This window comes from Mirounga leonina, unplaced genomic scaffold (assembly GCF_011800145.1).
Source record: "Mirounga leonina isolate KUSES-001 unplaced genomic scaffold, KU_Mleo_1.0 Mir_115, whole genome shotgun sequence".
Taxonomy (NCBI): domain Eukaryota; kingdom Metazoa; phylum Chordata; class Mammalia; order Carnivora; family Phocidae; genus Mirounga; species Mirounga leonina.
The window spans coordinates 62,701,701-62,729,220 of record NW_023270268.1 but is presented as its reverse complement, the minus strand read 5'-3'; the positions used below and the strand labels follow the sequence as shown (position 1 = coordinate 62,729,220).

At 36.5% G+C, this 27,520-nt stretch overlaps 1 protein-coding gene across 1 annotated transcript in view; it reads left to right on the top strand.

Moving 5' to 3' along the window:
- The window catches only part of SLC2A2 (solute carrier family 2 member 2), a 34,937-nt gene extending 24,816 nt beyond the window's left edge, over window positions 1-10,121 (top strand). The window contains exons 5-11 of the mRNA XM_034989899.1: window positions 319-434; window positions 1,301-1,463; window positions 1,959-2,146; window positions 5,330-5,434; window positions 8,678-8,779; window positions 9,475-9,678; window positions 9,764-10,121. Coding sequence (XP_034845790.1) covers window positions 319-434; window positions 1,301-1,463; window positions 1,959-2,146; window positions 5,330-5,434; window positions 8,678-8,779; window positions 9,475-9,678; window positions 9,764-9,964 — 1,079 coding nt within the window. The 3' untranslated portion in view covers window positions 9,965-10,121. The remainder of the gene's footprint in view (window positions 1-318; window positions 435-1,300; window positions 1,464-1,958; window positions 2,147-5,329; window positions 5,435-8,677; window positions 8,780-9,474; window positions 9,679-9,763) is intronic.
- The last annotated feature ends 17,399 nt before the right edge of the window (window positions 10,122-27,520 follow it).

The following is a 27,520-nucleotide window of genomic DNA, read 5'->3' as shown; positions in this document are numbered from 1 at the left end:
TCTTTTCTGAAGACAATTTGAGGCATTATGATGTAAAGTCAATTTTAACATGGTTTTAACTAAATAAGGCAATGCTATGAATAATTGTCAAATCCATGACTAACCATTTCTTTCTATTGCTATATCCAACTACAACTTCAATCGAGTCTTATCAACAAATATTCTTTGCATAAACTGTGTCTATGACTGGGGACAAGGGGTCTTCCAACAGACTCTGACAGGACCTTTTAGTCAGGATATTGACTATACTTAAACCAAATTATTGTTATTGAGATAGTCCTGGCTGTACTTTCACATTTATGTTCATGTTTTATGCAGGACTAATTTCAGGCTTGGTTCCAATGTACCTTGGTGAAATTGCTCCAACCACACTCAGGGGTGCTCTTGGCACACTTCACCAGCTGGCCATTGTCACGGGCATTCTTATTAGTCAGGTAAAAACTCCCATCCCCTACTTCACCCATCCTCTACTTTATCCAGCTTCTTCCTCCCTGATAGACCAGCACAGCGGAAAAAACTAGTTCCACCATTGGGAGTGGGGATGCTGTAGAGACTTAGGCTTTTTAGCTCAAAGCTAAATTATTACTGCTTCACTCCTCACTTCTCCCCTTGGATCTGTGGTAGGGTTGGCACTAGAGATGACCCAACATGCCAGGTGTTGAACTTCTGGAGCTAGTCTAGAATTAAATTATTCTGTTCAGATTTCAAAGAATTGGAAACTTCACATTTTTAACTGCTGGATTTCCTTTGTTTTGAGCATTTTACCTGGACAATTAATATGTGTATGATTACCATAGCAGTTTTTTGTTCAGCTGGCTCTATCCTTCCCTTCCATCCCATGGATTCAGAGTCCTCAGAACCCTTAACCTAGGATTATCCAGAGGGTAAACCACTGCAATAAGGATGATAAATCTGGGTCTCATTATAATGATTGTTTTATCTATATAATCCCATTTTATTTTTCTGGGTAATCTAAGGAGAAATTTTTTAGGGTCCAAAGTTACACATGGTTTTTGGTGTTGCTTTAGATGTCAAATGTGTTCTTAAAAGTTTGGTTGTTTCCCATCCTAAATGGCCCATATGCGTTAATGAAAACAAACCTAAGTGAACTCTTTGTAAAACAAATAGTCCCAAATTTAGTTAAGTAAGACACACTAGTAATAGTTTCTGCTTTGGGCATACTTGAAGCAAAGTTGTCAGGGATTACTATTAAATAACCAACGTACTTTTTCAACAAATGGTTACAGAAGGCAGACCCAAAGTGTTGTGCAGTTGCCATGCTTCCTCCCTGCCTTTTCAGATTGTTGGCCTCAACTTTATCCTGGGCAATCATGAGCAGTGGCATATCCTGCTTGGTTTGTCTGCTGTGCGAGCCATCATCCAATCTCTGCTGCTCTTCTTCTGTCCAGAAAGCCCCAGGTACCTTTACATCAAGTTGGATGAAGAAGTCAAAGCAAAGAAAAGTAAGCCTGTGGGTGGTTTTCTTTCTTCCTATTGTTTTGGAACTATCAACTAATGAAAAACAATGTGCAAGAATGTTTACTGGTCAAGTTGGTATGAGCGCTTTCCAAATGAAGTCAATGATTACATGTAAGAAGAATGTGCAAGATCACTTCAATATGACTCATGCATGCCATTTCAAATCCATAAACACTTGATCCCAAGTGGGAAACCCATGTGCACAGGATTGGACTCAACCAGAGGCTTCTAAAAGGCCTTTACCTGCATTATGCTTCTATGATAACAAAGATCGTAGTTTTCTTTGTCATTAGATAAAGCAAAATGTTTTTCTCAAAATTTAAAAACAGGATTTAATTTAACAAAAAGAATTGCCAACACTCATGCTGTAAAGCAATAGAATGGGCTATGCAGAACTATAGCTCTTTCATTAACATAATAAAAATAAACTTGCTTTTGTTTTGACCTGAGTTGTATCAATCTGATCATTTTGTGGGCAGGCCTGAAAAGACTCAGAGGAGGTATTGATGTCACCAAAGACATCAATGAGATGAGAAAGGAAAAAGAAGAAGCATCCAGTGAACAGAAAGTCTCCATAATTCAGCTCTTCACCAACTCCAGCTACCAACAGCCTATTCTAGTCGCACTGATGCTGCATGTGGCTCAGCAATTTTCTGGAATCAATGGGGTAAGTTTAAGAATACTCTCTAACTCCCTAAAATAGGGAAAGAAAGGGGTATAAATTTTTTTTTGTATTAGAATTTCTTGAGTTATTTTAGTTAGTTCAGTTAGCCACTGTAGAGTACATCATTAGTTTTTGATGTAGTGTTCGATGATTCATTAGTTACATATAATATCCAGAAATCAGAGAGGGAGACAAACCATAAGAGACTCTGGACCCCGGGAAAGGGGTATAAATTTAAATAACTAAAGGCATTTTAAAATGTTGATATCATGTTTTACTACAATAAACATATACTGAGCATTAATTTTCTTTGTTTTGCCTCATCTGCTTTCTAAAATTGGATTAGAATTTTTAAAAATGTCAACAATCAATGACACTGTGACTATTAAGATGGAAGGTAAAAAGCAAAAATCATAATTAATACAAAAGCGGGAAAAGGAGAATAATTATACAAAAAAAAAAAAAAAAAAACACCTTAAATTAAGGGGCTTCTAGAGTTGAATAGCAAGTTTAGGATTCCGGATAGTCCAGGCAAAAGGAGTCCATGGTTCCCTTTATCTATGTATCTTTATTATTTTTTTTTAAAGATTTTCTTTCTTTATTTTAGAGAGAGAGAGGGCATTTGGGGGGGCAGAAGGAGAGGGACAAGCAGGCTCCCCGCTGAGCAGGGAGACCAACGCGGGGCTCAATCCTAGGACCCTGGGTTCATGACCTAAGCTGAAGGCAGACACTTAATCCACTGAGCCACCCAGGTACCCACCTCCCTTTACCTATTTAAATGAAGTATACCAGGGGCACCTGGGTGGCTCAGTTGGTTGAGCATCAGACTCTTGATCTTGATCTTGGGACTGTGGATTCAGGCCCTATGCTGGTCTCTGTGTTGGGCTCTGCACTGGGTGTGAAACCTACTTATAAACAAACAAACAAACTAAACTAAACAAAACAAAATCAAACCAAATGGCTAGGTGCAAAGAAATTTCCTGCCATGCAAGAAATTTTTCATTCTAGGGGCGCCTGAGTGGCTCAGTCATTAAGCGTCTGCCTTTGGACCCCCTGCTTGGCAGGAAGCCTGCTTCTCCTTCTCCCATTCCCACTGCTTGTGTTCCCTCTCTCGCTGTGTCTCTCTCTGTCAAATAAATAAATAAAATCTTTAAAAAAAAAAGAAAAGAAAAGAAATTTTCTCTCTATTTGGGGAGCCAGCATACAAAAGAAACTACAGTGTGAACTGGCATGACAGTGGTGAATGAGGGCAGTAGACAAGACATGATTAAGAAACATACTGAATGTTAAACTAGCCAGTTTTTAGGTTTTGAACTGAAATCACCGCATTACACAGACTAAAATTATTCTACTGGCAATTAGCTACTAGAAGAAAAAAAGTAAGCAATTGCTAAAAAAAAAAAAGATTTAAAAAATCACTTATCCTCTTTTACTGCTGTTAAAAATGTGGTTTGGGCTTCCTCTATTATGAGCTAATTACAGATCCACAAGGGGGTGGCTTATGGATGGGCAGAGTCTTGGAAGAGGTAAAGAAAGTAATTCTCATCTGTTGAAACAAAAGGAGACCTGGACCTCCATCAACAAGGTGAATACTGCTCTTCTGTCATCTCTATCCTCCTTTAATGGTTCCTTGATGTCCGTTTTAATCTAATACTCTATATAACTTCGGGGTTTGTAGGCCAAATTTGTATCCGTTTTCCCAGCTCTGCCTGTATATCCCAACGAACAAGACTTAGTCTTTCTGAACCTCCCTGCTTTAGCTACTATCCCAGTGCCTGACTTAGAGGCATCCAGGAAATGTTGAACTGAGGCTGTTGGGCAGCCTAAAAATGTGGGATAGTGTACAGTGTGCTATAAGCTACTCCTCTCTGAGCACAGTCTGTACAGTCCTTCTCCATTAGCCCTATCTGCAGGAAGAGGTGCCAGCAACAGGACGTGTTAAATGGGGAAGGAGGGCGCCTGGGTGGCTCAGTTGGTTAAGCGACTGCCTTCGGCTCAGGTCATGATCCTGGAGTCCCTGGATCGAGTCCCGCATCGGGCTCCCTGCTCAGCGGGGGGTCTGCTTCTCCCTCTGACCCTCCCCCCTCTCATGTGCTCTCTCTCTCTCTCTTTCTGTCTCAAATAAATAAAATCTTTAAAAAAATAAAAAATAAAAATAAATAAATAAATGGGGAAGGAATGAGAGAGGATGAGAGCATGACAGAATGGCCTTAAAAAGACCATTATAAACGTAAAAACATAATTAATAATAAAGGCCATTAGAGAGATTTTGAAGATTTCTCCATGTCTACAGAGATTAGTGAAAATTTTTGGATTAAAAGCAATAGCAACCAGAATTCTTATACACGCTGTCAGGAGTGTCAATTGACACAACTTTTCTGGAAAACCATTTGCCATATTTATCAAAGCTGAGCATATGCATACACTATGGTCTAGTAATTCTATTCCTAGATGTAAATGTGTACATATTTCACAAGGATTATACTAGAATGTTCATAACAGCACCTTTCATATTCACCCAAATGACAACTACCTAAATACCCATCAGTAGTAGATTGGATAATAAATAGTGGTATATTAATACAAAAAAAATACTAAGCAATGAAAATGAACAGTGTACAAATACACACAACTATATAGATAATTCTCGCAAAGGTAATGTTGAAGCCAGATACCAAATAATTCACACTGTGTGGTTCCATTTATAGCAAGTACAAAACTAGGCAAAATTTATCATGATGTTAGAGGCTGAAGAGCTTCCTTGGAAAAATAGGGGGATAGTCTGGGGGGTTCTGGAAGACTGGAAATTATTTATTTCTTGATCTGTGTGCGGGTTACACAGGTGTGTTCAGTTTGTAAAAATTAATCTGTATACTTATGTTGTGTGTACTTTTTTGTATTTTATACCTTAACAAAAAGTTTAAAAATAAAAAAATACATATCAAGATAATGCAGACCCCAAGTTTTCAGCTAAATTTAAGGAGAACTTTAATCAGAAATTTCAAACACTAAAGGTTGATAGTGGTTTCTCATTGCCTGGAAGAAGAGGACAGATAAAATGTTTAGGGCATTCTAGGGACCATGGTTCCATAGAAACTACTAAAAATAAACAACCTAAAATATTTCTTGCTTTCAAGCTACAGTGCTAGGATTCTTGATTAAAGCTAAATTGTTATTACTTTACAGATCTTTTACTACTCAACTAGCATTTTTCAGACAGCTGGAATCAGCCAACCTGTTTATGCAACCATTGGAGTTGGTGCCATCAACATGGTTTTCACTGCTCTCTCTGTGAGTTAATACCCTAGATAAATATGCTACTTGTTCTTCAGTTCAGAAATGGGGGAAGGGGGTACCTTGTGATCTAAAAGCAACCAGTGATTTATTGCTCATGTGTATTGGGTGTATAGAACCAAGTGGGTCACAGGAAGAGTCCTATATGCAAATAACAAACTACTAAGCATGGCTGAACAAGTGGATCACTGGTTGTCCCCATTTGCTGGGATGCCATTTAGTCACTCATTTGTGAATTAATAACTTACTTGGGGCACAGAGGACTTCTTCCTTGTGTAAATAGATGGAGTCCTTTTCCTTTGCTCTGTACTTGAATCCGTTGGGATCAGGTGACTACTTGTCATTCCTATCAATATTGGGTCTTCTACCTAGTTTCCTCTCTTTCCATGGTTGAAATCCTTTTTTTATCCTGATGTCTTGGCAAAAACACTTTAAAAAAAAATAAGGTCTTCTGTAACGTATCTATGCCCATGACAGGGTTAAACAGACTCAGCAAATGCTAACGATATTAGGTTAATGAACAGAGCTTCTAGATAGCTCACAAGGCCATAACTTCTGGTGATGCATTAAAGTGTGTGTGATATTATAAGAGATGGAGTAGAAGTGGTATAACTTGAAATGTTATTAGTTTTGAAATGTTATTTTTTTTTCTCACAAGGGGAAAAGTCATATAGTCTTTTCAAGACCGAATACCTTATATAATGAATGATTCAGTATCTTGACAATATTTAACATAAATAATCTAAGAATAAAGTAAACAAACAACAACAAAAAAAACCCCTAAAACTTCCCAACTCATGTAATTCACTCTAAAATGAGGATAATTGGGCTTATTTTTATCTTTGAATGTAGGATATTCAAAAAGTTTGTGCTTTTAAATGTTGGTCACCATGTTATATTCAATATACTTCAGTCACTTGTTTTTCATTCTCTGCACATGGACTTTTAACTATTACCTTAGGGTAGTCAATAAATTACAGCCTAGCTACCTAGATCAAAAAGCAGATTTGTCCAGACTACATTAAACAGTGCTGGACCTTGGAAAGAGGAGGTAGAACAGATAACAAGGGAACACCAGCAGTTCTGTAGACATGCCTTTAGAGATAATGCCTGTTCAAGCCAAAAGGCCACTCAAAATCGATGAAGGCCTGCTACTGGGATGTAATCCAAGGACTGCTCACATTCTTTTGTCTCCTAAGATATATTTTTTACAAATCCTACTTCAACATATTTTTCTAATATAGAAATTATGCTTAAAACATTTTATGTGTAACAGGATTTGCTGTGTAAAGCAACAAGTTGTCAAAATTGGGTAACCCAAATTCTAAATGCCTATAAAGGAAACTACTGCAGAATTTCATTTTTGCCCCCCTCCCTACCAACCCAGCTGGAGTAGGAGTAGTTGTTTGGAAAAGTTTCTTGATTATTTTGAATATGCCTTTTTAGAGTTTATCCATTTATTCTGTGAAAGTTTTTGAACAGATGAGTGACACTTTAAATGTCAGCTCTAATCATCTGTCTAATTAACCCTCCAGGGCTACAGATAACATTTAAGATTTTTAATTATATTTATTTTTGAAAAGTTGTTTTAAGGATCAAAAAGTACAAAAAGCATAGTCCTTCAGTCATGCAACTCCTCTCCCCTAAATTAACCAATGTTATTGAATTCTGTGTATCTTTTCAAATAAAGATATACAAATAGGAATATGCATTGATAAGTATTAAATGTTTCACCAACTTGGAAGGGACATAATCAATCAATTTTTTTTTTGGAATGAGTATTTGGGAAAAGAAAGACTTTCCTAACTCCATGCTGAATTATGTTTCCACATTCCATATTTTCTCCCACACTGATGGGTTGGTAGAAGAGAGCCTGTAAACTTGAGAGAAAACAAAACAGGAAGAAATGTGGAGGGAATGGGGACATAGATGGGTCTAGAGGAGAAGCAGTGGCATCCAGGATCTGCATGACACACACTGTCTTGGGCAAAGACAAGGGTTCTAGGTCAGGCAGACATCTCCATCCTCAAGGAGTGAGTTCATAATTTATTATCCTATTAGTAACAATTGTTCAAAAACAGAAGAAACATAGTAAAGCCCTCATTCCTGAAGAAATGCTTCTATTTTCTTGATAGCTTGACATGGTGTCATCAAGTCAACTTGGAAAGTCATAGAGTCAAATTATACAGATAAATGTTATGAACTTGGGTGCGAGGTGTTTTTCATACTACCTTCTCAACAGTAAGTGTGGGCTCTTTGCTCATCATCCTGAAGTGATCTGAAACCCGAATATGAATTGCCTCTGAAATGAAAGGGGCTTTTACTATAGGTGAAAACAAATGTTTCTCAGATATTCTCAGAGCCAGAGCTCAAGGCTGTTGAATTGCTGTTGAGTCACTGATAGATTTATGAGCCAAGCCAATTTACTCATTGAAGTGAGGAATTATGACAGATAATTTTTGTGTGTGATTCACCAACCTTGGCAGTATCCCAAGGATCAAGCAAGAAGAGTCTGTATAAACAAACATTGGTCTTGTCTAATTGTAAATGTTAAACATTAATGCAAAGGTCCACAGACCCCAAGGTACCAATGATCTATCTCCTAAATTAGGGTAAGAAAGCACTTTAAGCCTTTGCTTTAAAGTCTTATCTTTTCAAATGGATAATTCACTTCCAGTACCAAATACACTTTAGGCACACCAGAAAAATGCAGATCTGACTATTTGGTAAAGTGATCAAATTCTGTAAGTTGTCAGGTCGTAATTTGACTTTATTAGCAGTGAGAAAGTTGGATGAGAATGGTTGACAACGCAACAGTTATACTACTTCAGGTTGTCTGCTGTGCACAAAACCTTGTACTTAGAACAGGATAATTATCAAAAGATAAATTAATGTCCTTTTTTATGTAGAGCCATTTTAAATGTACAAGAAATCTATTGGAAGAGATCCAAGATGTACAGCCTCTTAATACTGTACTCAAGTGATAATTGCAGAGTGATGGTAAGGTTATGGCTCTTTGTCCAGAATGGCTATTCAAATCACTTTGACTAAATGAAGCAGGTATCTGTTAATTACTTCTGCTCACTGAGACCAGTTCTGCCGCCTAAGGCAAGAGTCACCCCCCAACTCAGTTCCACATCTGTAAAACGGGATTATAGAACTGCCTCCTTCCAGCTGTATAAATTAAAATTACCTCTTCAGCAGTAAAAACTAAGTCAGTATGTTTTAAAACTTTCCTAGGTATTCCTTGTGGAAAAGGCAGGGCGACGCTCTCTGTTTCTAATAGGAATGAGTGGGATGTTTGTCTGTGCCATCTTCATGTCTGTGGGACTTATATTACTGGTAAGTGTAGATTTTTGCACTGAGATTTTTGGTTACCATATGATAGCACTTCTGTGTTCCAGGCTAAAGTGCTCTGTATGTCAAAACATTTGAGACTGACTTATGAAATAAAGCCAGAGGAACAGCATAGAATACAAGGAAGAAATGTAAAGTAAAGGGGGACTAGCTTTTGGGGTTTAAAGACTTAAATGTCACAAGTGAATTGCACTTGTTACCAAGGAAGGCAGTGTCGCCAAATGGTCAGAGTATAGTCTCTGGGGTCAGCCCCGCTCAGGTTCTAACACTGGCTCTGCCATTTGGCTACCTATGTGACCTAGGGAATGTACCAGGACCTCTCCAACCCAGCATCCTCATCCACTACTTCATGGAGGGTAAGGCATCCTGTCTAGTAATCTTGGTATGAATAGGAGCAAAGCTCATAGATTCTTGCCTTGCTTCTATCACAGGAGAAGAATGACTGAGAATCAAAGTCCTAATCCAGAGGATTTTCTAATGACAGGATTCAAAAGATTTAAGCGTGACTGAGACTAGAATAAACCAGTCTCAAACCAGAATAATCTGTAGTTATTTGCACATAAACCTATCAGGCAGAGAGCCGCGTCACCTCTGAACTCAGTGAGAGGTGAATTTAGCTAAAGGAAGCAGCAGCCAATAATCCCAACCCCACTTTTGTTTTCATTTTGTTTTTTCCTCAGGATAAACTGGCGTGGATGAGTTATGTAAGCATGGTAGCCATCTTCCTCTTTGTCAGTTTCTTCGAGATTGGGCCTGGCCCTATCCCCTGGTTCATGGTGGCAGAGTTCTTCAGTCAAGGACCCCGGCCTGCTGCTTTAGCAATAGCTGCATTTAGCAACTGGACCTGCAATTTCATTGTAGCTCTGTGTTTCCAGTACATTGCGGTAAGCAGCCTAATATTGTGTAAATTTGCTGAACAGAGATGGAGTAGAACAGCTGCTAATTGGAACTCTGTTTGTTTCTATGCAGAAGTTCTGTGGACCTTATGTGTTTTTCCTCTTTGCTGGAGTGGTCCTGGCCTTTACTCTGTTTACATTTTTCAAAGTCCCAGAAACCAAAGGAAAGTCCTTTGAGGAAATCGCAGCAGAATTCCGAAAGAAGAGTAGCTCGGCCCAAGCGCCAAAAGCTGCTGTGGAAATGGAATTCCTTGGAGCTACAGAGACTGTGTAAAGATAACCTGCTTTTTTGACAAAAAGAGAAACAGGAAGGAAGTTGTGTGTTTTTAATTGAGGATTCTTTGAGAATTTTATATCTACGTCTTGAAGTATTATTTTATTTTTTAGGGAGCTTTTATGGGCTTTTCTCAGAAATGTCATCCAAAATTACCAAAGAAAGTATTTTTTTTAAGTTAGAGCATCTATTTTTGATAGTAAGACTCTGTAATTAAGTAAACCAAAAAGTCTAGCTCAATTTACTACACCAAAGGGCAAGTACATTGTAATGTTCCTAGCTCTGTTCTTTATAACCAGGTTCTCCTGAAATGGAAGCAGTGTCAATGTATCATGTTATTGCTTCAGTAAGCATGTGACTGGAAACCTGGAGCTGCAGCTCATTTACATATTTGAACATGATTATATTGGCATTTTCTTACCCACAGACCTCATACTAAAGGAGGTTTGGCTAGTGGTAATAAGGTCCATGTTAAAATTGATAACTTTTCTATTGCTCCCATTCAGCTTTTTTCTTCTGTATTAGAATTTATATTTTGTTTAAAATTTTATTTTTTCTGTATTTTCACGTGGAATGGTTTATTGAGTATATTAAGATATGTTCATAAAAAAAAAAAAACTTATTTTTGGTAGGCTTACCAAAACTTTTGGTACTCAGAAAAAAAAATTAGTTCCTTTGCTTGATAACCAAATGATTTTTATAAGATTAAACACTGAAAAGATTTTACCAGTCATACAGCCTGGGTTATCAGTTAATATTAATATCTATTATAAACCTATGTTAATTCCTTGCTAGTTCAGTCCTTTGAGCTCTATTTTGGTTTGCTTTTAAATTGAGCACAGCATGGTTTTCTCAGCTGTATTTTTTATAAAGTACATTCAAACAGTGATTAAGCTGGACATTTTTTTTTTTTTTTAAGATTTTATTTGACAGACACAGTGAGAGAGGGAACACAAGCAGGGGGAGTGGGAGAGGGGAGAAGCAGGCTTCCCATGGAGCAAGGAGCCCGATGCGGGGCTTGATCCCAGGACCCTGGGACCATGACCCAAGCCGAAGGCAGACACTTAACGACTGAGCCACCCAGGCGCCCTAAGCTGGACATTTTTATATCTCCTCAAACCCTAAATAAGTTAGAGCAGTCTAAGAGAAGTTTGAAATAAAGGATTGCTCTGTTTGTTAAAACATATTTTCTGTATTATGTTTGAAGACAAATTGAAAGAGTAGGATTGCAGGAATCCTAAAGGTGGGCTCCTGAAACTTCATGAATGCTCAATTTCAGACTTTATCAAAATCCCTATTTACTTTTCTGGTTAGATAGTCATCCCCTTTGACGTTCCTTCTTTGTCATGGCAGTATACAGATGCTATCTAAGCCATTCTATTGCTATTGCTAACATTTCCTGTGTACTATCTATGTGCCAGGCACTGTTCTAAGTGCTTTTACCTATGTAGGCAAATTGGAAATGCACAGATGATTAAACAGACTTTCACTTATAGTCAATTTTACAACTATGGAAATACAGTTCTGATGGATACCAAAGGCTTAGCAGGGAGCTAAAGTATCTCCAGGCTGTCTTCCCCACAAAGTGGAGCACTGAGTCAATCCTTTTTGTTTGCTTTAATGTGCATAAAAGAAAGGCACTTTTTTAAAAGTACTTTTTATGAGTGGAGGGGGAAAAATGCTTAACACTTGTTTTTGTTTTTTTCCCCTAGAGTTGTTTACCTTTATATAATTTGGCAGTCCAGACAACATAAAATTATTTCTTTTCACTTTGCTTTTTATTCCCTTTGGACCAATTTGGAATAAATTATTTTTACTTAGGACTTCAGGACACAGTTAAAGTGAGCTTAAATAGTTCAAAAGACTTTTGTGCTAGCTTGCGAACTCTAGAAAAATTGTGGGGACTCTGAATTGGGCAAGAGCAGGAGAATGGCTCCTGTGTGGCTCTTGTCCTCTTCTTCAGGATGCTGGTGGTCTTTGAGAAGCCCAAAGTTACAATGATAAAGAAGTTTAACATTTTTATAGGTGATGAATGTGATTTAATCAAATCGCTATTCCTGATCTCATTTACTAAGAAAATAAAGTAGTAAATGTTTAAATAAAGAACCCAAAAGACCACTTTTAAGTTCTAATTATTTCAACTAACACATAAACACCAGAAATTCATAGCCCGGAGTTCTCTGCCTCAGAGAAATTGAACTAATTTACATGGTTTCCCTTCCATATTTTTTTCCTTGCTGAGATACAAATGAGTTGAAAAGAAACCTTAAGGTGAAGTAAGAAGCTGTTAAAGATTTATAGGAGGACAAAGGAACTAGCTTAACATAATAGAAACTCCCTGGTCTTCAATATCATACATCATAATAAATAATAAAATTGGCACTGATTAATTAGATGTAATCATAGGGAAATTAGATGTGAGTTTGAACATTTAATTTTCATAGTACTCTATCATTTTTGTGGAAGTCTTTTCACACTCTAATGTCCTAACAAATGTGATTTTTCTTAGCTTGTGTGAAGCATTACAATTCTGGTCTGGCCACTCAACCTGCTACACCTAGCTATTACCCACTGTCATGACACCCAGTGAAAGGGTCTTCTCTAACTTTCTCCTCTATGCAATCAGCACTGTAATGGTACTGAGATACGCTAAGACTCTGCCCCCTTCCTCCTCAAGGAGCTCACAGTCTAATAAGCAGTTCAGGAAGACCAGGATATGAACGTCCCCATGTGTGCCTTTTGCCATCCATGAAACTTGATTTGGAGACCTTGTAAAATGGGCACAGTAATATTACCTACCTCAGAGAGTTGTAAGGATTAAATGTAAAGTGCTAAGCAGAGTTCCTGGTACAAAGGAGGTACTCAATAAATGTTACCTAGAATTAGTATTCACAAAGATACTGCTAAAATAAAAGTTTGTCATATATATTGATAGTTCCAAATTTTTCTTTTCTTTTTTCTTTTTTTTTTATTTTTTCCAAATTTCTTTTGAGTACAAAAATTTTATAAATTCAAGATAATATTGTCTTGTTTCAAGCAACAATTTCAGTGACAAGGGAATGGTAAAAAATAAGGGAGATTTTAGGCTATCTAATTCCTAAACCCAAACTTGATATTTCTAAGTTGGTTTTGAGTTTTTATTGTATTTTTAAAGTTTGCTTTTGTCTAAGTTATGTTATTTTTTAAAAGGTTGCTATGTAATATTATTTCTTGAATAATACTAAGTATAGAGTAAAATGCTGTATATTTAAATGCAATTCCACAAGATTATAATCACAGGACAAGACCAAACCTTCTTGATAATCCTCAAAAACTGCAGAAGTGCTTTATACATGTAAACCAGTTTGCATGCATAAGCTACTTCTTCTTGCTAGATTATAGCATATGCAGCAAATAAGGCAATGTTAGGCAATATCTTGTGCTTATGGTGTCCTAAACAGAGGTGCTGAGTAAAGCGCAAAAGAATATATAATTTTTCATTACAATTCTATCAGTGACCTGAGGAGAAAAGGTTTGTTGCCAACCACTCTGGCCCATCTGCTGGTGTTTTTACTGCTTTCTAATTTGGTGCAAATTAGAAAGAATCATCATGAAAAGACACTGGTTTTAGTTACAGGTATATATACACTACAGTTTTATGTCAATAAATACATTTCTGAATGCTTAAATGTTGCTTTATTTTATATAAAAAAAATCACATTTAAGAAAATATATTTGGTTTACTATAATATATCCTTGTTTCTTTCTTACAATATTGTTCCTATTCTCATTTTAAAGATAATACGTGAGTTACTTTCTAATTCAAATTTTATTTCCATCAGGCAGTTGTTCTGATTATCAAGAGTAGGAAAAACTAAACTGAAGTCTAGGTAAAAACAACTGACTCTCTTTGATAAAATAAAAATAATTTCTTCAGTAAATATTTAGTTGAGCTCCCACCGTGAATAAGACACTTTGTTAAAATTTTGTGAAAGACACAAAACTTAGAAAACATGGTCCATATCCTCAATCACTCGCATTCTCATAAAAGGGTTAAAAGTTTAAAACAAATAGTTACAGTATGAAGGAGAAAATAGAAAAAAACTATAGTGGTTTTTAAGTTGACCTCTAAGTATGCTGCAAGGATGTGATTTTAAAAATATAGTATATACTGATATTTAAAATTTGTTGTGCTCTATTTATCCAATGGACTTTAAATACCATAGTAATTTGTTACCACAACCATTAAAATATATATAAATACATATATATATATACATATATTTTAGCAGTTGGAAATTTTACTGCATTCTTTTCTATTCTCATATTTCCTTTTCATTTCTCCCAAAGAATTTTATCCTAAATAACAAACTTAAATGCTTTTAAACCAACTTTTTGATGATTCTATTATGAGTATCTATAATTTGAATTTTTATGTTTAAAAATGTCACATGTCGGGCACCTGGGTGGCTCAGTTGGTTAAGCGACTGCCTTCGGCTCAGGTCATGATCCTGGAGTCCCGGGATCGAGTCCCGCATCGGGCTCCCTGCTCAGCAGGGAGTCTGCTTCTCCCTCTGACCCTCCCCCCTCTCATGCTCTATCTCATTCTCTCTCTCAAATAAATAAATAAAATCTTTAAAAAAAAAAATGTCACATGTCAAAAAGGTCAAAATGTTTAACATTTTTTTCTGGATTGAGTTAGCATTTATGATTATTAGTAGTACACAAATGATGAAAAAATCTGTATTGCAGATTTTGATAGAATTATTAATTTTTAAAGTTATTATTTTAAATTTCATCTCAGTGAGAAACATGAGTTATTTATTTTTCAATCAATTAAAATATTAATGGATGGATATTTCTTACTGCTAAAGTTAAAGAGTGCTCAGCATAAATTCTATTATTACACTTTGCTATTATAGATGTATTTAAAAATCTTATTTTCGGGCACCTGGGTGGCTTAGTTGGTTAAGTGTCTGCCTTCAGCTCAGGTCATGATCCCAAGGTCCTGGGATGGATTCCCACACTGGGCTCCCTGCTCAGCAGGGAGTCTGGTTCTCCCTCTCCCTTTACCCCTCCCCCTGCTCGTGCTCTCTCAAATAAATAAAATCTTGTAAAAAAAATCTTATTTTCATAAATAATAGTATAGAAATGGGATATCCTTTCCATAAACTATTCCCAAATCACAAAAAGCACATAAAAATTAATCATAAAAATAAATTTGATTTTTTAAATAAACTTTAATAATCTATCAGCTAACAACTCCATTGGACCCTTCTTCTTTAATTTTGTTGAAATCAAAGAACTTATATTGTGGAAGGATTTGTTATCCAGCTGTTATAATCATTCTTTTGTTAGTTTCTGGGCAGTATACCAAAAAGGTTTTACCAAGACTTAATAAAAGGCTATTAATTATACTGCTGAAACTTTCACTTAAAGGTAACTTGCTTAACCTGATATACTGAGAAGGGGTTGGGAGAATTGAAATACTAATTTTACATATTTTCACATATGTAATAAAATTCTTCTATTTTATCACATGCCGTATTTTCATCAAACCATTAGAAGTTGGATTTAGCTTGTTAGCTTGCTCAATTCATGGAAAATATCATAAATAACCTAGTGGGCAAATTCAGTCCTCATTGTCAAACTACTTTTCCAAATCAGTTTTACTATCTGACTTAATTTTTCACTTCCAATAATTACCTTAGTACTCATTCTTGTGACAGCTATCTCATGTTTGAATTCCAGTAATTCCACATGGATACTTGCCATAAGTCTGTCTCCTGCATTTCTAACAGATGCTTTACTTTCTTTACTTTTATGGGTCTTTCCCTCAGGAGCAATACACATTGAAAATAATTGGGTAAGGTCTGCTAAACAAAAGTGGTCATTATCCTGTTCTACAAAGCCCGAATTCAAAATACCGTAACTTGGGCCAAAATATACTATTTCTTATGCCACTTTAATTAAGGTAGTCTTCACAGGTAACATTATTTCCAAGTATTCCTTTGTTTGGTATCTCTAAAAGTGTAACGCTCTGGGGCAACACACCATGGCCAGAGTCAGGATCCATTGAGAAGGACAATTATGAAAAGTGTTTGGAAAGAAGAACTGGTCTAACGAACATTAGGCACATATTGGGTATGAAAGTGTATGTTTTTGCCTATTATAAGAGATAATACGTCCAACTTTGAAAATAGTTATTACAAGTTATTCACAAACTAAATGCTGGGGTGGGGGCAGGGTGCAGAATAAAACTTAGAGAATCAGAAGATCCAGCACCCAAACAACAGGAGTTCAAAAGAGAGGAAAAAACAAAATGGGGGGAAAAATTATTAAAGACACATTATATTGGAATTTTGCTGAGCTGAGCTGAAAAACAAGATGAGATTGAAAGGTTATTATGTGTCAAACACAATAAACAAAGTCCAAAATTTCACCATGAAATTTCAGAACAGCAGACATTAAGAAAGGAAAGACAGGTCACATAAAAAGGAACAAGAGTCATCGCAGCATGTAATATGTGAACAGCAACTATGGAAGCTAAAATGTTGTGGAGCAATGCCTATAAAATTCTGAAGGACAACGATTTTCAACCTAGAATTCTATCCTCAGATGTATTATCAATTGAATGTGAATGTAAAATAAAGATATTTCCAGACATGCATGACTCAAAATTTTACCTCTTCTGCACCTTCTCTCATGAAACAAGTAGATAGTGTACTTTACCAAAACAAAGAAGAAAACCACAAGAGTAAGACATGGAATTCAGCAAAAGGGAAGAAAGAAAGATAAATCTGAGGACACAAGTCATGGGTGGACAGCTAACATCAGGGACAAGAAAGCAACTGATTCAAATTGAAGCAAGGAAAAGAATGTTCCAGGGGAAAATAGAACTGAAAGATTCTCTGATGTGTTTGGCCCTATGAAGAATAATTTTGGACATTTGGGGGAAAAAATAGTGACAAACACACAGAAAACTAAACAAATGAAGATATGGGGCAATTATGAATTTCCGGAGATAGAGTAAGGTAAAGAGTGGTATAAAATGGAAACATCAGGGTGGGGAATGGGTTAGCCAGGTGATGGGTATTAAAGAAGGCATGTACTGAATGGACCACTGGGTGTTATATGTAAACAATGAATCAGGGAACACTACATCAAAAACTAATGATGTAATGTATGGTGATTAACATAATAAAATAAAAAAATGGAAACATCATAGTACACTACTTGGCTCGGCAGTGAATAATTATTTACATAATTATGCAAAACACTGGATAATTGCTACAATTTTGTTTCCAAATAAAATTTATAAAGTACAACATTATGAGATATATGAAAAGAAAAGGTGAGAAAGTGTGAGAAAAAGCACTCAATTATTATTATAGTTAGTTGTCAAGATATAAATCCATAAAGCAAAAAATATTAGTATAGGCCTATGTGTTGGTAATTTTCCCTGTGCTCTTGCAGATCTATTGTAACCCTTTCTAACCTGCTCTGTGCCTCAGAAGGCTGGTCTCTTCAAACTATCATCTGGGTTCCTTGTCTTTAGTTTCTAGTTGGGTTTGCTTAATGGGATGTATTAGTGGGAAACAGGAGGACAGGAAGAAGTAGAAAGTAGGCTATTTGGTCCTGTAGCTTCCACCCTCCCACCCTAGGTTGGGCAGTGTCTGCATTCCACCACCTATGGTCACAGCTCTCCAAGGTGGGCCCTCTCTTCCACCTACTGTTCTTACTGTGTTCTGGTAATTACTTCTCTGACCTTGCCCCTGTCAATCCTAGAGTTGATAATGGCATCCTACTATTATTAGTTCCACTAATACAAGTCCCAGGTGTTTTATTATCCCTTCCTGCTTCCTTAATTTGGCCTTCTCCTTTGTAAATCATCTCTTCATTAAACTTCTTTAATCATCTCTTTTTCTACTGGGACCCCGAGCAATACAGCATATGAATTAGAATATGAAAATTAAAGTTTTAAGGGATACCTAAAAACTTTTCAAGGTTCATCTATAAGGAGATGAATGGGTGGAGAGGAATGGGGCAAGAAACTACTGTGAGTGGTTTTTTAATATGTTTAATATAAGCCTGTATTATTATTGACTTTATAGACTTGCATTATTTTATAAAAATAAAAACAATAATTCAGTAACATTTTGATTTAAAATATTAAATCTATATGGCACAAAAGCGGATGAGATTATATATACACAATAGATTTTAGATAGATGAGAGAGATTGAGAAAGTAAAAGAGGTAGAAAGAGAGGGAAATAGCTGAAGAGAGAGAGAGGGTAGGAGAGAGAGAGAACAATGTTAACAGAGGTTGATGGTTATCCATGGATGGTAGGATTTCAGATAGTGTGTGTGTGGTATGTGGTCTAAGTTGTTTTCATTGTGCATGTATATTATGTTTGTAATAGGATAAAAATAAATGTGGGAGAAACTAACTTTCTTTTAGAAATAGATGGTGAGAAAAAGAAGAGAAAGGGGTCTGCGATCTGAAAACAATATGAAGCTTTATTACAATGGGAAGCATGTGAATGTGTTTGTAGACTAAAAGAAAAATAGAGAAAGAATTTTAGGATACGAGGAGGATAAGGAGAGCATGGCAAAGTTTGTTACAAAAATCACAGGTAGTGGGATGCCTGGGTGGCTCAGTCGGTTAAGCGGCTGCCTTCGGCCTGGGTCATAATCCCAGTGTCCTGGGATTGAGTCCCACATCGGGCTCCTTGCTCAGCAGGGAGCCTGCTTCTCTCTCTCTCTCCCTCTGCTTGTGCTCTCTGTCAAATAAATAAAATCTTTAAAAAAAAAAAAAAATCACAGGTAGTGATATTAGGAAGGAGGAGACGGAAAGGTGAGAGAAATGTGAAAAATTAATAAAGGTATGGAAACATTTTGGGCCAAAGAGTAGAAAAATTGAGGTTGCTTGTATCAAATTAACTGTCCATTTTCAGCAGAGACAGTGCTAGATGAGTTCATACCCAGAGCAGGAATCCTGGAGATAAATGATTCCTGGACTAACCCCAAGAAATCAATTGCACCCCAATGTTCAGCCTTGCTTATAAAGTTAACAGCTGAGTTATTTTGGTTAGGTTACATAATCTTCTAAAGTGTCAATCATTTGCTCGTACGTAAAATGAAAATTAAGATGGCAAAAATTTTGCTTAAATTATAGGATTTTTTGAAACAAAAATAATTGTTTTAAAAATTTTTACCTGAAATTTGCTCTAAAATATGCAAATAGTTTAGTCAGCAAATGGTGTATTAATGAGCTCAGGCTGCCATAACAAAATGCGATAGACTATATGGTTTAAACAACAGAAATTTATTTCTCACAGTTCTAGAGGCTAAAAAGTCCAAGATTAAGTTTCCAACTGATTTCGCTTCCTTGGTGAAAGCTCTCTTCCAGACTTGGAGATGATCACTTTATCGCCGGGTCTTCACATAGCAGAGCAAGGGCCCTAGTGTTTCTTCCTCTTCTTATAAGGGCACCAACTTTATCAGAATAGTGTCTCACCCTTATAACCTATCACCTTTATCACTTCCTCACAGGCCCTATCTTCAAGTCACACTGGGAGTTAGGGCTTCAACATACGAGTGGAAGGAGTGGGGAGTGGGAGAAGACACAAACATTTAGTCCATGGCAAATGGTAAAGAACTTTTTCTCCAGGATAAAAGGGAAGGGTGGAGTGGGGAAAAGGGCCAACTAGCCTCGGAGGAATTAACATGTGGAATTAACATGTTTTAAAATTAGTCTGTTTTGAAGAATGAAATGTAACCCATTTTTGTTTTCTTTTGCTGGTGTAGCCATTAATCACATTTAAATACTTCCCCAAAGAACCCATCTACCAATTTTTAAAGGACTCTACTTTAAAAAAAAAAAAAAGACACTTTTAAAAGGGGGAAAAGACTGAAGGCAAACTGTATGGCTAGATACTGGAATTTAGGGTTGCCAGATAAAATACAGGACACTCAGTTAAATTTGAATTTCAGAATCTCATGCAATATTTGGAACATACACATACTAAAAATATTATTCATTACTTACCTGAAATTCAAATTTTACTGGGTGTTTGTATTTTCATTTGCTAAATCTGGCAATACTAAAAAGTTATTACTATAAAAGTGTGGCACAGTACAAATACATAGACTGGCATAATATAATTAAAAACCCAGAAACAGTCACAACTCCAAAAAAATAATTAATACTTAACAAAGTAGGAGGGGTACCTGGCTGGTTCAGTCAGTAAAGTGTGCAACTTTTGTGAGTTCAAATCCCACATTGGGCATAGAACTTAGTTTAAAAAAAAATAAAACAAACGAACAAAACCAAAAAACAACAACAAAAAAACTTTGTATTTACCTAAAGAATACAAAAACACTCATTCAAAGGAATACATGCACCTCTATGTTCATAGCAGTATTATTTACAATAGCCAACATGTGGAAGCAGCCCAAGTGTCCATCGACTGATGAATGGATAAGGAAGAGGTGGTATGTATAAACAATGAAATATTATTCAGCCATAAAAAAGGAGTGAAATCTTGATGTTTGCAATGACATGGATGGAGCTAGAGAGTATAATGCTAAACGAAATAAGTCAGTCAGAGAAAGATCAATATCATATGACTTCACTCACATGTGGAATTTAAGAAAGGAAACAAACAAGCTACGGGAAAAAACAAAAGAGAGAGAGAAAGAAAAGGACTCTTAATTATAGAGAACAATCTGATGGTTATCAGAGGCAAGGGGGGGTGAGGGGATGGGTGAAATAGGTGATGGGGATTAAGGGGTGCACTTGTCTTGATGAGCACAGGGTGAGGTATGGAAGTGCTGAATCACTATATTGTATGAGTAAAACTAATATAACAGTGTATGTTAACTAACTGGAATTGAAATAAAAACTTAAAAAAAATACTTAACAAAGTACGTATTTCAAACAAGGGGAAAGTATATATAACTTGATAAATGTTACTGAACATATTTACTAGTTAGAAAAAATAAGATGACTACCTCACACTAACCAAAACAATTAGGCAAATGGAAAAGAGTGCTAAATTTAGGAAACAACAACTAAAAGAGTCAAAAGAAAATGTAGATGAGTATTTATCTCACCTTGGGGTGTAAAACATCTTTCTAAATAAAAGCAAAGGGAGAAAAAGTAAGAGGGAAAAAAAGATAGCTTTTCTACCTAGGAATTAAACACTTGTGTATGTCTTTTACAAATACATAACAAAGTGGGAGAAAATGGCAAATTATATAACAAAAGGCAAATATTCTTGATGCCTAAAAAATAAGATGCCATTTTTTCCTGTCAAATCTATCAAAAATGGTACCACTGAGGTTAGCAAGAGTGCTAAGAAAACAGGGCCCTTATACACTGCTTATGAAAACATAAGTTGGTAAATCTAGGCAAAATCTTTTTTAGGAATGACGGGAAAGCAAAAGCATTTTCAGATGAAGAAAATCCAAGAGATTAATATTGCCGTTAAACATACTCAAAAAGAAATGCTGAAGACATTTCCTTAGCATTTCTTTAGGCTGAAGGAAATGATACTAAAGCGAAACTTGGAACTTCAGGAATAAAGGAAAAACTAAGGAATTGGTAAATATCTGGGTAGATATTTTTTAAACTATTTTCATCTTAAATTCCTTAAAACACGTACAACTGTTGAAAGCAAAAGACGTAACATTGTCTGATAAGGTTTTCAATGTATACAGAAGTAATAATACATACATAGAGGTAATAATTGCATTATAAAACAAAAGCAGGGGAGCAGAATGACTTATATGGTTTTAAGGCTTATACATTTTACTTGAAGGGGTAATATATTAATTTTAAGTAGTCTGTAAATGGTTAGGTATGTATATTGTAATGCCTAGAGCCACCACTAGAAAAATAATATAAAGAAATATAGCCAAAAAGCCAATAAATAAAATGGAATATTAAAAATAATTAAGTATATAAAAGAAGGCAGGGAAAAGAAAATAAAAGAAATAAAAGAGATGGGGGGGCGCCTGGGTGGCTCAGTCGTTAAACGTCTGCCTTCAGCTCAGGTCATGATCCCAGGGTCCTGGGATGGAGCCCTACATAGGGCTCCCTGCTCCTCGGGAAGCCTGCTTCTCCCTCTCCCACTCCCCCTGCTTGTGTTCCCTCTCTCGCTGTGTCTCTGTCAAATAAATAAATAAAATCTTTAAAAAAAAAAAAAAAGAAAAGAGATAGGAAAGACAGAAAACAAATAATAAAATAGTAGACTTAAATCCAACTACATTAATAATTATAATAAATGTAAATGTCTAAATGACCAATTAAAAGATAGACTGTGAAATTGGGCATAAAAATAAGACTTAACTATGTTCCATCTACAAGGTATCCACTATAAATATAAAGACACAGATAGATTAAAAGTGAAAGAACTGAAAAACAGTATCATGCAAACACTAAAAAAAAAAAAGAGGCTATAGTGGCTATATTAATATCAGATAGACTTCAGAACAAGAAATACTAAGGGAGATAAAAGAGACATTATATAATAAAAGGGTCAATTAGCCAAGATGATACAACAATCCTAAATACATATGCACCTACAACAAGAGTTTCAAAATACATGAAGAAATAGAAATGAAAGGGAAAAAACAGACAAATCCACAACTACAGCTGAAGACTACAATACCCTTTTCTCAGTAAATGATAGAACTAGTAGACAAAAAATCAGTAAAAAAAAAAAAAACCAACAAATGACATTTTATTTTATTTTATTTTTTTTTTTTAAGATTTTATTTATTTATTTGAGACAGAGAGAATGAGAGAGAGAGCACATGAGAGGGGGGAGGGTCAGAGGGAGAAGCAGGCTCCCTGCCGAGCAGGGAGCCTGATGCGGAACTCGATCCCAGGACTCCAGAATCATGACCTGAGCCGAAAGCAGTCGCTTAACCAACTGAGCCACCCAGGCGCCCAACAAATGACATTTTAAAAACACTAATCAACATTTAAAAAACACTCTATGTTAGAACACACATTCTTTTCAAGTGCACATGAAACACTCACCAAGATAGATTGTATTCTGGGCCAAAGAACATGTCTTAATAAATGAAAAAAAATTGAAATCATACAAAGTATGTTCTCTAATCAGAAAAAATTAAGCTATAAATCAAAAACAGAAAACGACTTAATAATACCAACTGCTAGTGGGGATACAGAATAATGGAACTCTTACTCATTCCTGGTAGGAATGCACAATGGTAGAGCCATTTTGGAAAACAGTTTGGTGGTTTCTTATAAAGTTAAATATGTACTTAACATAAGACCCAGTAATCTCACACTCAGGTATTTATTTGAGAGAAATAAAAACTTATGTTTACATGAAAAAATGGTACATAAGTGTTTATAGTGGCTTTTTTCATAGTCATCAAAAACTAAACACCCATATGCCATTTATATGATGAATAGATAACGAAACTCTAGAATACTATTCAGCCATAAAAAAGACTGAATAACTGAAAATGTGTTAAAAGATAAACTGGGGCTTATTAAAAATTTTAATAATTTGAGCAAAAATCAATTAGAATTGGGCAGTGCCAAAAAGGACGTGGTTAGGAGTGCTCCACCAACAGAAGCAGGAGCAAGACTTCATAGAGAAGATGCAGAAACAAAACAAAAAATTATTTGATTGGCTATAGGGTTGCTTTATTTGGGAAAGCGTAGTTGGCTGGTTGTGATTGGCCATCCTCAGATTTTGATTTCTCACCCTCTAGGCATTTACAGACCGAGGTGTTGGTTTGCTCATATAGACTGCCAAGGCATTAAAGCCACCTCAGTCTGATGGCCTCCTTGTTTAATTAATTTAACACATGCAACGACATGGATGAATCACAAATATATTAGGCTAAATGAACAAAACCAGACTCAAAAGGCTACATAATCTATGATTCCACTAATATGATATCTAAAAGGATAGGATAGGATAGGATAGGACAGGACAGGAGAGAACTAGAAATCAGAGTATGGTAGTATGTGCAAAGATCAGGGTCAATTTGTAAATGGGCTGCATGAGAGAATTTGGGAGAGTAACAGAACTGTTCTTTATCTTGATTGTAGCGGTGGTTTACTGGACTGTATATTTGTCCAAACACATAGAATTGTATACCAAAAAGAGTGAATTTTACTGTATATAAAATTTAAAACATCAATTTAATGTTTTTAAAAATTTGGATAAAATAAAAGGCAATGAACTTATCTTCTCAGGTTACTTGAGGAGAGATTTTTTTTCCCATGTTTTCTGCCTATGGTCAGTTATCAAAACATGAACCAAAACCAAACCGTTTAAGCCTTGTTTATTCTGTTAACTCTAGGTGATTTGCAGAAGAGGAATATGCCAATCATCAAAATCCAGAGATAATACTAAAGCACAATTTTAGCTTCTCTTCACAGTCTCTGAGCTACACTCAAAACCTCTTTCCAGAACTGCCAAGGAGGCTCAATTGAGTTTCAGCATTATTTCCAGACCTCCCCAGGTGGAGCCATTAATAATCAGTGAAATGGCCCAAAAAGAGCACTGAAAGGAACATGAGTTTCAAAAATCTGCTAACTGCATCATCAATCTCTGAATGATTGAGAACTGAACATAAAGGCCATGGTACCGCTGCCCATTTCATATACCTACAACACTCTGAAGCAGAAATCAACCCTCTAACAATGACTTCATGATATTGCATAACCCTAAGGAGACAGGGTGAAGCTGGCTCAGTCTGGAGCTGTGTTCCATCAATCTGCAAAGTCAGGAATGTCTGTATTCAGAGCCTCTGACAACCAGTTCCAGTTTAGACTTGTTCCCAAGGGACACAGGTGATTATTTTTATCTCCTAACGTTATAGTTTAACTAACTCACTAATGATTAAGACAATTGTAAAGACTGAGCAGACCCCACTAGCTAAATGGCTGCTGCGCTGTAGTTAACATGCAAAGGGTGTCCGCTGCTTGCAGTTAGCTAATAATGCATTATAATTAATAGTACTTGGGAAAAGTGTCCTGTCAGCGGGAGCCCTGAGGTTGTTTTCCTAATGCGCCAAGATGATCTCCATCAGGCCTTCTCTTGTTCCATCAGATAAGTGATTGTGCTGTCCCCACTCTGATTCTTTTAATTCTAAAAGTAATTTGGTTCTGATTCCAAAACCTCATAAAATTTTCATTAGCATTTTCTTGAACTGACATGTGGGTTGCTGTGGTGATAAAAGTGAATAACCACCTTCTTATTTACTCATCTCCAATTCTGCCTTGCAAAAGCACATCTATCTCAGCAGGAGGGCTTCAGCAAGCAAAACCTGGGGCGGGGGGGGGGGGGGGGGGGGGAGTCAGGACAATGATTCATCCACCGCAGTATAGATTTCTTCATTTGCTTGCACTATCTCATGCTCTTCTCACTAATTGTTTTTTTTAATTTTTATTTCCTTGTGTATAGAATTTGCTTTGCCCCACCATTCTTAATTGGTGCTAAGAGGCCCATTTTGTGTGTAGGGAAACCAATCTTGGATGCCCTAGGCAATTAATTATTACATCACCTAACACCACTTTGCTGGAATAAGAAACAGATGATGAAATCAGAGCAGTTCAGTGAAAGCCAAGAAAATAACAACAAATAATAGCGTGACAACATGGCCAAAGACCCATCTTCATCTCCCACCTCATTATTATTTTTGGAAATTCAATGCCCATCTCCAGATGCCCCTTCCCATCTCTGCCATCCGCTATTGCCCACCCACATTCCAGCACAGGGGAGGGATGAATGAGGTACATGTCCCTCACACCACACATTCCAAAAGCAGAAAGCATCTAAATCATGTAAATATGATAGAACTATCAGAAGGGAAAAAATGTGAGATGAGTTATATATATATTATGAAGAATCATTGTTCTATCAGCTCTGCAAATTATATAAATTTTCATTTTTGTCAAGTTAGAAATTAGGTACAAAGAAAACCTCTAATAACTTTGGCATTGGATCAGCTAGCAGAGAGTCTAGCTGTGTGGTCTGTGTCATGGGTTAGAGTGTTCTCTGAATGTCAATCAGGTCAATAGTGTTAATAGTAGTTAATAGTGCTGTTCAGGTCTCCTATTTCCTTACTAATGATTTTTCCTTTACTTGTTCTCTGATTACTGAGAGAAGTATTGAAATCTCCAACTGTAACTGGATTTGCCTAGTTGTATAACCTGTGCCACCACCATACATATTCCTCCCTGACATTTTTTACCATTCTAAACTCTATAGTTATTATAATCGCCATTTTAAAAGTAAGGAAACTGAAAAGGTAAGTAAATGTACAAGGCCTCTAGGATTTCAAATTGAGGTAGTTTGACTCTGGAGTCCTTGCTCTTCACCCCCATGATATGCTGACCTCTGTCTCATCTATGAATTTCAAAAGCAGGTAAGATGAGGCCATGACTTTATGTGCCCTTTACAAGGTATTCGTGGTACAAGCCAACTTCCGGGGTTGCTCAAGTGCCATCCTAGCCTCCACTCTCTCCCATCTCCACCACCACTCTACACAATCTTATCTTCCTTTCAAGGAGCACTGGAGGGGACACTCTAAAGGTGTGTTGTCAGGAAATACAGCTTTCAGTGGGTCCGAAGAAGGTAAAAGACCTTGCTTTGGCATGAAGGACACTATTAACCACTATTAACACTATTGACCTGATTGACATTCAGAGAACACTCTAACCCATGACACAGACCACACAGCTAGACTCTCTGCCAGCTGAATTATGTCTTTCTTTCCAGCTTCTCTCAGTTCTTAGCTACTTTAGCTTTATTCCCTTCCAGGATGTTCATGTGGATAGGTCTGAATCCTACCTTAAGAGGGTCCCCCTGCCCTGGAGAGGCCTGGAGGTAGGGAGATAAAGCCAGCATTATTCTGGGGTTTAGCAATTCACCTGTCCTTGCATCTTTTTGTCATCAGTGTGGTAAGACCTTAAAGGTCAAGTAGAAAGTGTGGGCTTTGAGAAAGGGGCAATGAAGACCTATTCAGATTTGGCCTTAGGCTAGAAAGGCAAAAGGAGTCCTCCTCCTTCACTCACAGTTCACCTAGTTTAGCAAGGCAAGGATGTCTTGGGGTCAACAGGAGTTGGGGTCAAAGTTATATAGGAAAAAGCAATGTGTATTCTCCTGGAATATGGCTTCTGTATATGGATCTCTTAGGGAGAGTGGTTGGCCACCTCTGTTTTCATCAGAGAAAAATCTAAACCATAAGATTGCTCATGGGAATGGAATAACCATTCCTAACCAAAAAAACATAAATGCTTATTCAGAATATGGCTAAAAAAATGTTCCATTGTATGCCTCAGAGATTTTTTTTTTTTTTTCAGTCCTGAGGGTCCTTCCAGTTCAGATTAGGGCAGTCTTTGGGTCCAATGGAAGACAAGATGAAATCTCAGTGAAGGCCCATGCATTTGATATCTTGAAAACAAGAGATGACCCACCAGTCTCTTTAGTCAGTTGAGGAAGGACAATGAGATCTAAGTCTTAAAATCAGTGTCTGGCATATAGTTAATGCTATATGAGTATTATTGCAAAACTAAT